The following is a 14,979-nucleotide window of genomic DNA, read 5'->3' as shown; positions in this document are numbered from 1 at the left end:
AAACAACTTTTTTTTTTTTTTTTTTTTTTTAAGAAATTTCCCCCCCAAATAACTGGCTTTTTTCAACCAGCTTTCCTGGGCACCTGCCAGGATAAGGCCTTAGCCAGCCAGAGGGTCCTGTCACGTCTATTTAACCAGCCACACAAACATGCGGTCTCTGTGTGAAGTGTAAGGTGCATTCAGGAGCTGGTGGGAGCAATGTTCACCTGTGCTGTGAACAAATCTGATCAAAATGAAAAATAAACATGGGGAAGTAAGTCCAACGGAAGTGAGCATTGCAGATAGGTCCTAAAACTATTTTAAAAAACTATTTCATTCAGGTTTTCACCCAGCTTTACCAGAAGGGGATATTCTTCAGTAGGCACCCAGAATTGTGTGTTGTGCATGACTGCACTTGTTCTCTCCAACCCTTGCATTGCATGTGATGGTTGGAGTTGGTAGTGGCTGAGCCCTAATGGCAGGATTAATTATGTCAATCAATGCTGCTAGGAATGAGGGGCCTTGAGGAGCATGCAAAGCACAGCCCCCATTGCCCCTCTCCTCACCACAGTGATGGTTCAAAGGCCACCCCTTGCAGGAAGGATCGTGTCTAACAAGAGCCCTTCTCTGCAGCCTGCCACGCAACTACCAGAGAGACTCTCTTCAACTGCTAGGCTGCCACTGGCTGTTTCCCTCTCCGTTTCCCTCAGGGAATCTCACCTCAGATGTCAATAGCAGGGGCTATATTCACTTTTGGGCTTCTACACAGACACACACATCTTCCCCATCTGTGAGATGCTGCATCTGTGTTGGACGCTATTACTGATCTCAACCCATTGGCTTTTTCCCCCTCAAAAGCAGGGGACAGAGCAACCCTTTAATTCCTTTTTGATTCCTGCTGCATTCTGCTCTCGGACACACTGTAGAAATGTTTCCTTTCCATAAATAAGGGCACATACAGCTGGTAAAGTCAATGGACTGTGGCTCCATGGGAGCCCTGGAAGACAAGATTTCTTGGAGGTTTGGTTCCTTATTGTGCTGCTGCGCAGGGAGAGAGGAACTAGTGCTAGTCAGTGCTCAGCCTGCAGCCCTTTATGGTGCAGTCAGATGGTAATTTAATAAGACATCTGTCGTTCTACACTGAATTTTTTTAGCCAATGGACTTATTCCAGACTCAGCCTGAGGCAATTCCCCGGTGATGCCATAAATGGAGTTATGTCCTCAGAGACTTTTTCTGTTATACCATTTAGATAAAACAACAGGAATAATCTGGGAGAGTTAGATTAGCATTGAAAGTTGAGGAGGCATTTTCCTTATCTGAAAGGAGGCTGGGCCCCTGAGGATTTTTCAAAGCAATACTTTACATTGCAGTTGTTACATTTCCCAGAACTTACATAATATCCCATCAGCATAATGGGAGTGAGTTATTCTGTTTTAAGGCCTGTATCACAATGGAACAGCATTTAAGTGTTGTCCTAGCCAACTCTATTTCAACCCTAAAAGCTTCCTAAAATCCAAATGCTTCCACAGAATGAAGAACAAAAAACTCATTTTTTTTAATCTAAATGAATAGCAGGCAAACAGTGCAGCGCTCTAATTCTCTTACTATAATTAGCTTACCTGGTATAGTTGGCATAGAACGACTGGCAAAGCTCATTTGCTTGAGAACAGATGTTTTCTGAGGTGCTACCAGATGTTCAGAGAGGTTGGTGTCACTCATAAACTCGTATTTCCTTGACAGCTATATATTGACAAATACAAAATTGTTATATCTGTGTTAAACACTGATGGTAACTAATAGTGGTGAGTTAAGCTAAATTAACAATTTATACACGAGACACAACCATGGCCTGGTTCTGTTACCTTTACTCACAGTGAATAATACCTTATTACAGTGATTTCAGTGGGATTATTCATAAAGTAAGATACTACTCAAAGTGATCTAAAGTAACGGAGTTTGGCCCACGGAGTCTATGAAAGGTACAACTTCCTAAGTAAATGTTCTGGAGCTGATTTATAGTCAATAATCTGCTCATTCCACAGACTGAGAAAAGAGATTTAAACCCCTAAAATTGATAATACAATACTTTGTAGGCTATCTAGGATTGTATGATAGTGTTCCTACCATATATGGAATAATATTGTCATCAACCCAGACTATGGATCTGAAAGTACAATGAGACTGTGAAGAACTATTTTCCCTCCAGTGTTAATGCCATCAGTTTAGGTGCTAGAAGAGAATGCTGCTTTTATAACTTGAGTCAAAAACGTATTCATTTTACAAAAGGTCCACTTTTTCACACACAAAAAAAGAGATTTTTTTTCACTGGATGAATTATTCCATCACTGATGAGCAGTGACCACTTCTTTACGGTGTGTAGTTTATTGAGGGGAAGGCACTGTAGCTGTAGATATTTTTTTCCTTTTAATACTTGCTGATCTGCTATAAAGATCTCTCTTCTCAAGATCATAATTCTGAAGTGAAAGAGCATTAAAATGTTAGGTCTAAAATGGAAATGCATCCCCCACCCAGACCAGGCCTTGAAGAAAATAGAAAAAAGGCAATTTTCTTCTGCCCACCAAATAAACACTGTCTGTTTCTATTACCAAAACTGATGGTGCACTGAAAAGTTTTGCATCTACCAAGACTACAATTACAAAGGTTCTCTGTTTCTCCTGCAAATACTGTTGCTATTACCCATTAAACAAAACCAGACTATTTTTGTCCTATTTTTAACAGCTGCTGCTGTTCTAAAGTGCTCCCTTGTTGCTCCTACTAGGAAACATTTCCTACTTAGCCAAGTTTTGGAGGAAGCATTACCAGGGATTGTTAACTTTGGTGCAAGAAGCAGTGCTGTCAACTTTTGTTTTTGGCACTAAGCTATTGAGTTTTTAATTCTTCCTGTAAAAATAAAAATGTACATGCTGTCATCTTTTTGTACAGATTTTGCTTATACCTGATTTTCTTCAAGTTCTCCAGAAATTGACAGGACAGCCAACAGTGATTAAGGAACGCAGTGTCTACACCGACACTGCGTTGCCCTAACTACACCGACATAAGCGCTATGTCAGTGTAGTAGGGCACTTATGTCAGCGGGACAAAGCAGTAGTGTGTACGCTGACATAATTAGGTCACATAAGCTGCCTTACGTGGACCTAACTGTGCAGTCTAGACCAGGCCTCTTTCTGCAAGGGTAGGTCATATCCTGACTTCTCTATCTCTGCCCAACAGGACTGTATATGCGAGAGAGCCAAATTCAGCCATCAGGAAGGCCTATAATGCTATATGTGATAAGATTCAAGGTGTGGCTTATGGTCAGGTGGGTGACTATTCGTGGTTATCTCTATCACTTTTGGCTCTCTAGTTAATGAAGCTGAGGCCAAAATGCCCATTTTACACCTTTATAGTGTGGCACATCCTCATCTGGAATGCAGAGTGTGTGCTGCTAGTGGTATCATCAGTGTGCCAAAACACAGAACTTGGCTTCCAGCAAATGAATAAAGGAGGAAACAATTTTTAATTAATTGATTTTAAAAATTAGGTGTTTGTCATTTTTAAGTGCACACGTAAAAAGCCAAATTCATCCCTAGTGGGGCTCCATTAGTCAGATCCGTAACAGCAGCAATGAATTAGGCCTATGTCTCTGAAAGGAATCTTAAACAGCTTTATCCATATGGGAAAATAATTCTGCTTGTCTTTAATGATTCTTCCAAAAGATTTTTGATCAAATAATATATACTCTTGACCTCCTTATTCAGCTCAGTGATTGCCTAGCACTTGAATTTAGACAGGGCTTCTCTAGCTAAACCTTTGAGAGTTTTTTTTGCTTTTAAATTTCATCTCTTTTTACACTCAAAAACATTTGGCTCCTGAAGATAATCTTATAAAAACTGCACAGTGTAAATCATATAAGTCATTCTGATGATCCATTAGTCTGATAAAGGCACTCGGGTGATAGATAGGACAAGAGTGAAGCCAATGCCTATATGCTCAAATTTGGCACCATTTAAGGAACAGTTTGCAAACTTGCCATTTCCCAGCAAATGCAGGTTTTGTCAGAAGGTACAAAATGTGCAGGGTTCATCACTTCTGACATAATCCCCACTGGAATGGGGGTACCACCAGGGCCAGTACAACCACTCGCTTCTCCCCAGGAATGCTAGTTTAACCCTTGCACCAAGCATGTGATCTTTAGCTGGCCAGGCATAAAATGTCTGGAACTTCAGGGCCAGCTACTTAGTCAGTAGAGAGACACTAATTTACATTAGCTGAGGATCTGGCCCTCAGTCTCTTGCAGGTTTTCTTTTCTGGCAAAGTGATGAGTATTTCACAACACTGGCTCTGTGTGGCCTTTAATAAAATGTGTTGTTTATTTTAACTTCCAGGAGGCACACAATGTCTTAAAGACATCTGCTGAAAATGAAAATGGCATCTATGATGTGGGGATTATGAGAATGCATTCTAGGCTGGTAACGTACACATTTCATATCGGAAAGCTCGGGTGCTGTTTTTTCATCTGCAAATACCACGCTGCTTCTTTTTGTTCTCTTCTTGGATCTTCTCAACTTAACCTCAGGTTGAGTGCTTATCTGCAGGACATTTTCTTCTGACTCTGATTTGGTTGGTTTTCGTGGTGCTACTTCCAGTTCAAAGCTGTAGAAAATAGAAATAGAAACAAAACATGCTCCATTATATTATAAAGGCCACCAAAGATCTCAGGTGGTTTCCTGAGACACACAAATGCAGTCAGAGTCATCCTTTGTGCTGACTTTCTGAACTGTACTGCTGATCCCTGGCAAATGAACAGCATATCACTGTGTTCTAGCTGGCAACTGTCTACTAACGTGTGCCTCACAGGAGACATCAAAATGTCTTAATGCCTGAGAGGTTGTTAAATATTAATCTAAAATGAGCACTTCATATTTTTTGTTGCAGAATTACCTCTAGGGCACCTAAATTATATAGGGACAGAGCTAACATCACACTGTGTATTTTACATGGGTGCCGAAAGCAAAATATGTTGCTCTGGTGGCTGGGCACTTTAGGACAGGAGTATTGCCATCCCTTCTCATGCCTCAGGATGTAAACACATCCCCTCTGGCTTCTGGAATTAATTTCTTCAGTCTATTGCAGAGTAACCAGGTACATGGTGATGAGCCGAACTCCCCTACAATCTTTAGGAGGGTGAATGCGGTGGCACAGCCAAGACATGTTTACAGTTGAAATATTGGCCACATTTCATTGAGAGAAACAGCATGTAAAATTAGGTGGACTTAAACTTTCCCTCTTGAACTCTGGTAGAAAAATGTACCTTCCTCAGATTAATGTGTGACTTCTGAATCAGTGTTTGCAAACAGAGAAAGCGAGGTAAAGTGCTATTGAATTGGCTGACACACAGTTGCTAACAGGTATTACTTTATTTTATTATGATTATTTTTAATTAGAGTTTAACCCTAAAAGACTTAAATTGGGACTTGAGCATGCAAGAAGTAAAGGTGTCTTTTAAACAGATGCATTTTTGAGTTCTGACAATATTCTCCGGGTAGTGGTGGTTTTTTGTTTGGTCGCTTAGTTTTGTTTTTAAAAAACAAACAATGTAATAATAGTGACCATGTGTAACCAATAACCTATTCAAAGCCCAAAGGTTAGATTAATGGTCAAAGAGGTCTGAAACTGGCCACAAGTTTGTATATGGAAAAGCTCTCGTCTTAGGCACAACTCAAAGTCTGAAAGAGAAACTAGACAAGAACTACATTTAAGGGAGTGTGATGGGGTAAAAGTTATTCTAGTAAATTGAGAGATTTTACTAAAGATACCTCATCTCCAATCTGACCATTTTTAAAACTTCCCTTCCCACGGTGTACCTCCAACTTGGAGATGGGCAGCTTCTGGAGCTCTACACTCTGCCGCCAAGAGTATGGCTACAAAGTGTGTGGACACAAGCGTCTCAGCCTGGGTTGGTAGACTTGGGCTAGTGAGGCTCATGCTAGCACTCTAGAAATAGCCTTGTAGAGAGCACTTTGAAGTTGCAGCTTGGACTGGAGCAACTCCACTGTCCAAACAGCTGTTTTTAGCGCACCCCCAAATTTGTCAACTGGGGCTAGGTCCCGCCCAAAGGGACAACTATAATAGTCACCAGAGCCCCCTGACACCATTTCCCAGCATGTGTGGAGTCACGGATTGGGAAAGGAGGGACTAGAAACTCCTGTTGAGGCCAATAGGGAAGCTTCTGCATAGGGTAATCTGGACAAGCAATCCACTGGCTGGATCGCAGAACCCCCAGCTAGGGGACTCAGGGAGACATTTCAGTTTCTGTTTTGGTTTTGGAAGCTGACCCAGACAGATCAGAGACAGGGAGCACCTTGCTAAATTCTCACTCCACACAAGAGGGGTTCTTTGCACTGCTGTGAGATCTAGCAGTATGGATCAGGGAATTCCAGCCCTGCAGTGACCAGCATCCAGCAAAGAGAGAGATCCAATCTGGCACTGGCTATCGAGAGCCAGCCAAGACCCCCACAGTATTTCAGATCAGGGAGCCAGCGAGCCTGATAAAAGCCAGAAGAGAACTCTGCCCCACCCAGGAATGAAGACATAGTAAGAGGACCCTTTGTTTCTACTGGCTAACAATTACAGTCATGCAACACTCTGTTTTAGGACTGAAACTCAGTGTGCCATATGCCTGAGAAGATGCCAGGGATGGAGCTGGTGGCTGGAATGAGGTATCAGTGTTGTGAGGGGGGAGACTGATTTATTTATTAATGTCTAATACTTATTAGTTAACTGTAAGTCTTTCCTTCCCCAGATCCTATTTTCCTATCTCAGTGAAGTCACCCTTTGTTATGCCATTATTGTCGTGGTGTCACTCTTTTGCTGGGGTTTCTGTTTATGTACTTTATTACCCCTTGTGTAATGGGCTACACACTCTTTGCCAGCTAGTTGTATTGGTTTCCTCAAGAGCCAGAACCTCTGTGCCTGGCACAGTGAGGAGACACTATGCACCAGAAAAAGAACCCAGCACCCAACCCATGTGAGAAGAGGGGAGAAGTAAATGGAGGAGGCTTGAGCCACACCTCAGGGGAGGGGCTACAAACAAAAATGTAAATCAAGCTTACAAACATTATTTTTCAAGCAGAATTTACAAATAAAATAACACCCTCAACTGTTAAATAGTTGTGTAATGATATTCAAAAATCACGTAAGTGTATTTAAAATTCTCATTCTCATCTTCATCTCAGATGGCCTTTCTAGAGCAGGGGTGGGCAAACTTTTTGGCCCGAGGGCCACATTGGGGTTGCAAAACTGTATGGAGGGCTGGGTACGGAAGCCTGTGCCTCCCCAAACAGCCTGTGCCTCCCCTCCCACTGCCTGCCCCCGACTGCCCCCCTCAGAACTGCTGACCCGTCCAACTCCCCCTGTTCCTTGTCCCCTAACCACCCCCCAGGTCCTCACCCCCTATCCACCCTCCCTGCTCCCTGTCCCCTGACTGCCCTGACCCCTATCCACACCCCCGCCCCTGACAGCCCCCCTGGAGCCCCCATGCCTACCCCCTGTTCCCTATCTCCTGATCCCTAGCCACACCCCTGCTCCCTGACAGGCCCCCCGGGACTCCCATGTTTATCCAACTCCCCACACCATTCCCTGACCGCCCCCCCACAAGAACCTCTGCCCCATCCAACTTCCCTCTGCTCCCTGTCCCTCGACTGCCCCCCGGGACCCCCTGCCCCTTATTCAACCCCCTGGCCCCAGCCCCCTTACCATGCCACTCAGAGCAGCATGTCTGGCAGCTGTGCCACCCGGCCAGAGCCAGCCACGCTGCCCAGCATGCTGCCTGCATGGCTGTGGGGGAGGAGGGACAACAGGGGAGGGGCTGGGGGCTAGCCTCCCAGGCCAGAGCTCAGGGGCCGGGCAGGATGGTCCCACGTGCCGGATGTGGCCCGTGGGTCGTAGTTTGCCCATCTCTGTTCTAGAGTATATTGTGTTTTTTCCCTGGCACATCATGTGAAATAGTACAGCTGACATCTGGAGCAGCCCTGGCTTCAATTCAAAGATGATGCTGACATATATAAAGTAGTTGCTATTGATCTGACTCCTTGGATGGTTTTGCTGCGGTATTATGCTTGATCATATGTAACTGGATAAAAACAAGATGTGGTGGTGGAAGTATTTAGTGTTATATTAACGACTAGGGTGACCAGATGTCCTGATTTTATAGGGACAGTCCCGATTTTTCGGTCTTTTTCTTATATAGGCTCCTATTACTCCCCACCTCCTGTCCCGATTTTTCACATTTGCTGTCTGGTCACCCTATTAAGAACCTACCTTTCTGAGGCCATTTTGACTGGGGTGCTACAGTCTGAATTCATGGAAGCCAGTGAAATAACTGACATCTGGCGATAAGATCTCAGCATTGACCTCGGCCGACCTACTCTCTTGTCATCAAAATCTGGCTATGAGACAGAAAAGAGAAAAATATACCATGAACAGTTTTTGTGATGCACACTTTATGAGGATGGCACAGATGTTCTAGGAGTGGATTTGGAGGAAACAGTTCATTAACTAAGAAGTGTAACCTCATTACCTTGATTTTGTTTACTCTCCCTGGGTATGATCCCAGTCTCAGAACTCTCAAACTAAGCGGTAGAGTGAGAATAAATGGTAAGGAGAATTGAGACAGTTTGTTTTATATTTCTTTCTCTCTCTCTCTCTCACACACACACACACACACACACACACACATACACACACACACACACACACACACACACACACACACACACACACACACACACACACATACACACACCCTCCCCCCGCCACTGGCTAGTCTCAGACATGGTGCAGGGAAGCACGTGTATTGTTTTATCAAATAGCTCTGGCCAATCCTCACTCCAAACTATTACTCTTGTCTCAAGCCTAAATGATGCCTCCTCTCTACATTTAAGCTTCTCTTTTTTCCCCATTGATGTTTTCATGTTGGCTAAGATTTCTCTCCTCCTTGTAACCTGCAGGTTGAAAACAAGTGCAGCATGACAGGCTTGCCAGATGAGATCAGATCTGGTCACCTTGATTTGCTGTGGTCATACTAGGTGCTCCATCCACTTCCATTCCTTTAAATCATGCAAATGACATGGCCTGAGATGAGAAGTCTCTCTTACTAGTCAAGATTGGTCAATGCAATGGGGAGATTGAACTGGCTATTGGCCACTCATCATTCTTTTTGTGCTCGGGCTGCAGCAAGCTCTCAGCTCATGTGGGGATTATTTCCATGGCAGTGACTTTGACTTCCTCCTTTCTGGTCCCTCATGCTGGTAGGTAGCAGCAAGGTCCATGTTTCTTGGCCAATTCCCAACATAGATCTAAACAGCAGAGTCTGCTCCCATTCTTGAGGTTGGATCCAAGGATCCACAATTAAATTGTGTGTTCAGATATGCCCTCCTCTTTCTCAGCTGAAATATTGCCTCAAGTGAGTTTTGTAAGTGTGAACTTTCCCCATTTTAGTTCATCGTAATGTCACAGGTTGAGAAGCATTTCCCAACACATATCCATTGTGAACTACTTTCCATCCTGCTTTAATAACACAATAATAACTTTAAAAATAAATCCGAGGACCCACCATGTTTGCTAATTACATAATAAAGTTCTTCTGATTGTTCAGATACTGTTGAATATGTTTGGAAATTGGTGTATAATCTCATATGCTAGACTCCCCGACTGTTGGTTTCTGATGCTGTAGCTTTTCACTAAGACAGTTTCCTCTAGCAAGAGGACCAGAAAATCCATTTATAGTTCCAAAGTTTATTTTCAAACACTTTTCACAGTTTATGTGCAGTGAGAATTGCCTCTCATCCTGTGAGCTCCCAGAGTGCTGTGATAACACACAATGGGTGCAGCCACCTTTTAAATAGAAAAAGCTTGCACCAGCAGCCTGAAAGAGAATTAGGGATGATCAAACTGAAACGGCACTCCATTTCAAACTAACTGGCTTTTCTGTATGTGATAAAGTGGATGAAATACTGCTATCCGCCAACTTTATTAATTTATGAGAAACTTCTTGAGCAGTGATAAAATAATGTGCTTTGCTGCATCGCATATCTTTAAATAGAACTGTATTTTGTAACAGCACATTACATTGTTTTGAAACATGCTGAACCTCAGCTCAGAAAGGCAGCCCAGAATGAGTAAGGGGAGATTTGCATCTAAAGAGCTATTTCATATATGTATAATGAAAATATGTTCCCCAAAGTCTGGATCAAGGCGGGGTTGATAAACTATGTATTTCACCTATCTCGGTTCACTTGTAAATTAAGCATTGTAAGCCCACAAAATGGAAGCTCTATTTACATACAAAGTCAACAGAGACAAGGAGAATGAATGACGGGGTTGTCTTATCTCTGGGGAATTTAAGAGGAAGGCAAAAAGACATCCCCTTATCCTGCACATAGGAAGTAAATGGGCAGTGCGTTTACATTCATGAAAATGGGATCCCAACCAGCCTTGTTTGGAAATGCTGCGAAAGGACATTTTGGTTGAGCTGAACTTAGACTGAAAGTTTAGTCTCCAGAAAGCATGTTGTGATTTTGTTTTCTATGTAACCTTTCTGTCTCCATTATCATTACTCACTATGTCTTAAATCTTGATACTGAACTTATGATTGTTTTCACTGTAAACATATCTCAGTGTTGGGGTATTATCTAAGGAGCTGACCCTGGGCTGATATGTTCAAGTTGGTGTGTATATTGTTCCCTTGAAGACCACATACCTGGTATCACTGTGAGTATTCAGTGGATAAGGGGCTGAAGATTACAGAGAGATGTTTCAAAGGGGCTAAGGGACAGGGGGGGGTGCACCTATTGTTAACCTGCAAGGCAAAGTAAAGCTGGCATAGCCCACAGGAGATTGTTAGGGTGGCTAACAGACTGGAGGGGCCAGGGAGTGGACACCCAGTTAAGCACAAGCAAGCATCTTTCTCACTGGAGGCAGGGGGAAACAATTGACTCTCCATGCTGGGCATCCCGAAAACTGTCATAACTATACTGTGTACACCTTTGGCAGGCGGCCAGGGTAAGCACCCTGGCAGGCCGGTCGGGTTTGTTTACCTGCCACGTCCACAAGTTTGGCTGCTTGCGGCTCCCACTGGCCGTGGTTTGCTGCTCCAGGCCAATGGGGGCTGCGGGAAGCAGCACGGGCCAAGGGATGTGCTGGCCACCGCTTCCTACCGCCCCCATTGGCCTGGAGCGGCAAACAGCAGCCAGTGGGAGCCACGATTGGCCAAACCTGCGCACGCGGCAGGTAAACAAACTGGCCTGGCCCTCCAGGGTGCTTACCCTCATGGGCCGCATGCCAAACATTGCCGATCCCTGGTGTAGGCCACGGGGATTCTGTCAAACTATGGAAGGCTTGGAAAGGAAATCTTAGTGCGGAGAAGGAGAGGGGTTAGTCACAAAAGCAGTATGTTATATTCTTGCTCTTGTCAAGTAAAAATCATACGAAGTTGCTCTTTACTTTTACAAAAGTTGATCCAAAAGGCTGTTGAAGGTCATTGGGTTACATCTCTTTCCACATTGTGAGTCTGCCTCCAGTTAACTGAATTATAGGAAAGATATTGACATAAATGGCTGGAATTGGCATTATTCAGGAATATACCATAGAATGATGCCCAGGCTGTAGGGGAGAAGTTTTTTTTCCAGTATAACAATTGAATCAACATGTAAAAAATGAATATATAGCAGGAGCAGCACAATTTCAGTCCCCAAACAACAGGGCTCTAATTTCTAACACCAACAAACAACTGAACTAATGTTCAGATATTTAGACTTGTTTTGCTCCCAGAGTTATCTGGGAATAGAAGCAGAATCACATGGTTGGAATCAGACAAGGGCAGGGAGCTATCAATGGACAAGTGTGGATCAGAGCTACTAAAAAATATTCGAAAGAGAAAAAAATGGGTCATGGCATGTTGTCAGAGGGCTTGTTTCTTTATAATGTGAAAAAGAAATGCAAGTTTAACAGAGATAGGGAAGGATTCCAAATTCAGAATGGGGGATGTTTGGTGCGTCAGGGAACTAATAAACTACTCTGACTGTAAGATTCAGGTCATAGTGCCTTCACATCACAGGACCACCCTAAGTAACAAATATGCAGTAGGCACTTTTGATTGCAGGAAAAGTACAGGGCATACACTAAATAAAGGGAAAGTGAAGCAGAGAGGAGAGAAATAAATAGAGAGCCTTACCAATTCTCTGACTCCATATTGTTTTTCTACTTTGATCTTTAAGTGCTTGAAACACTCCTCCATACGGTCGTGAAAAGGACGAAGGTTATCAGAAACTCTTTTTTCATGAATCTTAATTCCAGCCCCAAGGAAAGGTATCTTGGATAAAATAAAAAGCAAGAATATTAAACTGGATCTGCCAAGCCCCCTCCCACCATTTACAGAATCTGCCAAGTCAACTGCAAAACCATTACTGAGACTTGTAATAGATTTGTCAGCCCCAGGAACTGGGAGAAGTAGAAAGGCAGCTTGCTGCAAAGTGGAGAGGGCTTCTGAAAAGCCAGCTTGCTGGGTAAACTGTTGGAGCAGGCTGCCTGAGTGGGCTACTTCATGGTGACAGAGGGTTTTTGTTTGTTTGTTTGGGTTTTTTTTCCATATTCTGAAATTTGGATACACCCTGTTAAAGAATCTGAGAAAATCCCTGGTTCTGCTCACAGAAACAGCACTGAGAGTTCAATTCTGTGCACTCACATGACTTGTCAAAGGGAGATTTGGTTATCTCAAATACTAATCCATCTGCTAAACAAAGGCACTTGCCATTTCTTGATGACTGAGTGTAGGCAGAAAGATTGATCCATTTGATCCAAATGGCTGTCACACTCCTAGTTTCCAAATCCTAACTTTTCTTGGAAACCCATCATTCTGTGTCTTTGGGACTGCCAGTGATTTAAGCCAGGGGATCTTAAGTCTATCTGTTCTGTTAGAAGAAGAAAGGTGCAGGCAGCCATTCTCTCAGAGATAAACAGGTTAACAAGGGGCCTCTCCATCCCAGTTCACCAAGACAACATCCACTCTTCATTTAAATCCCACATGAAATCCCTTAAATTCTGTGTCGCAACACATAGCAAGTTACTTTACCAGAAAATAAATACATAAATATACTACCTAAATGTGCTCAGAATGAAGCAAACATCATCTTATTACTGTGATCCTTCTCCTCTGCCTCCCCACTTCCTTTGTTACACTCTTACATTAGACTATATGATCTCCAGGGTAGGGACTGTATCTCTCATCTCTAGTTGTTTTGTAAAATGCCTGGCACACTTTTGGGTACTGTATAAATAGGGCCTTACCAAATTCACGACCATGAAAGACGCATCATGGACCATGAAAGCTGGTCTTTTCTGTGCTTTTACCCTATGCCATACAGATTTCATGGGGGAGACCAGCATTTCTCGAATTAGGGCTCCTGACTCAAAAGGGAGTTGCAGGAGAGGTCGCAGGGTTATTTTAAGGGGATTGCAGTATTGCTACCCTTACTTCTGCTCTGCCTTCAGAGCTGGGCGGCTGGAGAGTGGCAGCTCTTGGCCAGGTGCCCAGTTCTGAAAGAAGCACCCCCCAGCAGCAGTGCAGAAGTAAGGGTGGCAATACCATACCATGTCGTCCTTACTTCTGTGCTTCTGCTGGGCGCGGTTCTGCCTTCAGAGCTGGGTTCCTGGCCAGCAGCTGCCGTCTTCCAGCTGCTCAGCTCTGAAGGCAGTGCCAGTGCCAGTAGCAGTGTACAAGTAAAGGTAGCAGTACCGCAACCTGCCCTACAATAACCTTGTGACCTCCCCACAACTCCCTTTTGGGCCAGGACCCCTACAATTACAACACCATGAAATTTCAGATTTAAATAGCTGAAATCACGAAATTTATTATTTAAAAAATCCCATTACCGTGAAATTGACCAAAATGGACCATGAATTTGGTAGGGCCCTATGTATAAACAATAGTAAACAAGTATAGCCATGCAGTGAAACTAGCCCACTCTTCTCCTCAACTGTGAGGGCACCTACTTGCTCCTGAGTTCTTTGAGAAGGCTATTTGTGAGATTTATTCACTATACTTTTAACTATCCTATTGAAAATAATCTTTTGGTAATGCAGCAAAAACCTTATAGCTAGTTCTAAGTAACGCATTGTTCTTTGCATTATCCACTTATATTTTTAGGTTTCATGTATTGTGTTATGACCCTGTAAATAGCATTAACATATATAAAAATATCCTTACTGATCTCCTATTTTATGGAAGTTCATTTTCAGCCTGCCTCTTAGAAGTACCTCTGTTATGGACAATCTGCTGATCCTCTCCTGGGGGGCTAACAGGGAAGTGTCTGAATTACAGTTCTGGGGCCTAAGGACATTGTATTAAATTCAAGACAAACCACAAAAGCTGCAATTTTGTAGTGCAATCTGGGGCATCCATTAAGTGTTTCAGACTGTCAATAAGGGAGAAGAACGCTGTGCAGATAAGGGTGTGGGGTATCCAGGAGACAAATCTGTGAAATTTGGTGACCATCAGTTATGGCAAGCCCCAAAACCAGAGCAATTAAAATTCAACAAGATGCAGTGGAGGAAACTTATTTGGAAGCTTCATTTGTGGTTAAAGACAGGAACTGATCGTCAAGGCTTGCTGCCTCCTTATCTGTCCAATCGAGATAATGCTTCCTTTCCTCACAGGGGTGTTATGAATCACATTTCATGAACACGTGTGAGCTGTTCTGATAATACAGTGATGGGAAATATATGGCAGGCTCTATAGTAGAAAGAGGGATATACAGGACATATCAAAAGAAATCTAGAGTCACACATTACTGATGAGAGGATTCTTGTCTAATGAATAATATTTCCCAGCCATCCACATGAGGGGAGAAAAAGGAACCCAGTGGTAGGGTTTGAGACATTTAAGAATCACTAGCATATTTTAATATTGCACATGAACCTAATGTAATGATTTTATGCCTATT

At 43.2% G+C, this 14,979-nt stretch overlaps 1 protein-coding gene across 5 annotated transcripts in view; it reads right to left on the bottom strand.

Annotated features, from left to right (window-relative positions):
• The window catches only part of DOCK2 (dedicator of cytokinesis 2), a 509,152-nt gene that overhangs the window by 4,710 nt on the left and 489,463 nt on the right, over window positions 1-14,979 (bottom strand). For 4 of the 5 annotated variants that reach the window (XM_039483819.1, XM_039483823.1, XM_039483822.1 and 1 more), the window contains 4 exons: window positions 12,213-12,350; window positions 8,300-8,427; window positions 4,459-4,633; window positions 1,600-1,720 (listed from right to left, as the gene is read on the bottom strand). In XM_039483819.1, the coding sequence (XP_039339753.1) occupies window positions 1,600-1,720; window positions 4,459-4,633; window positions 8,300-8,427; window positions 12,213-12,350 (562 nt within the window). The remainder of the gene's footprint in view (window positions 1-1,599; window positions 1,721-4,458; window positions 4,634-8,299; window positions 8,428-12,212; window positions 12,351-14,979) is intronic. The other variant, XM_039483820.1, reaches the window with a different exon arrangement.

Source organism: Mauremys reevesii, linkage group 8 (assembly GCF_016161935.1).
Source record: "Mauremys reevesii isolate NIE-2019 linkage group 8, ASM1616193v1, whole genome shotgun sequence".
Taxonomy (NCBI): domain Eukaryota; kingdom Metazoa; phylum Chordata; order Testudines; family Geoemydidae; genus Mauremys; species Mauremys reevesii.
The sequence above is the reverse complement of the archived record's forward strand: the minus strand, read 5'-3'. Positions and strand labels throughout refer to the sequence as shown.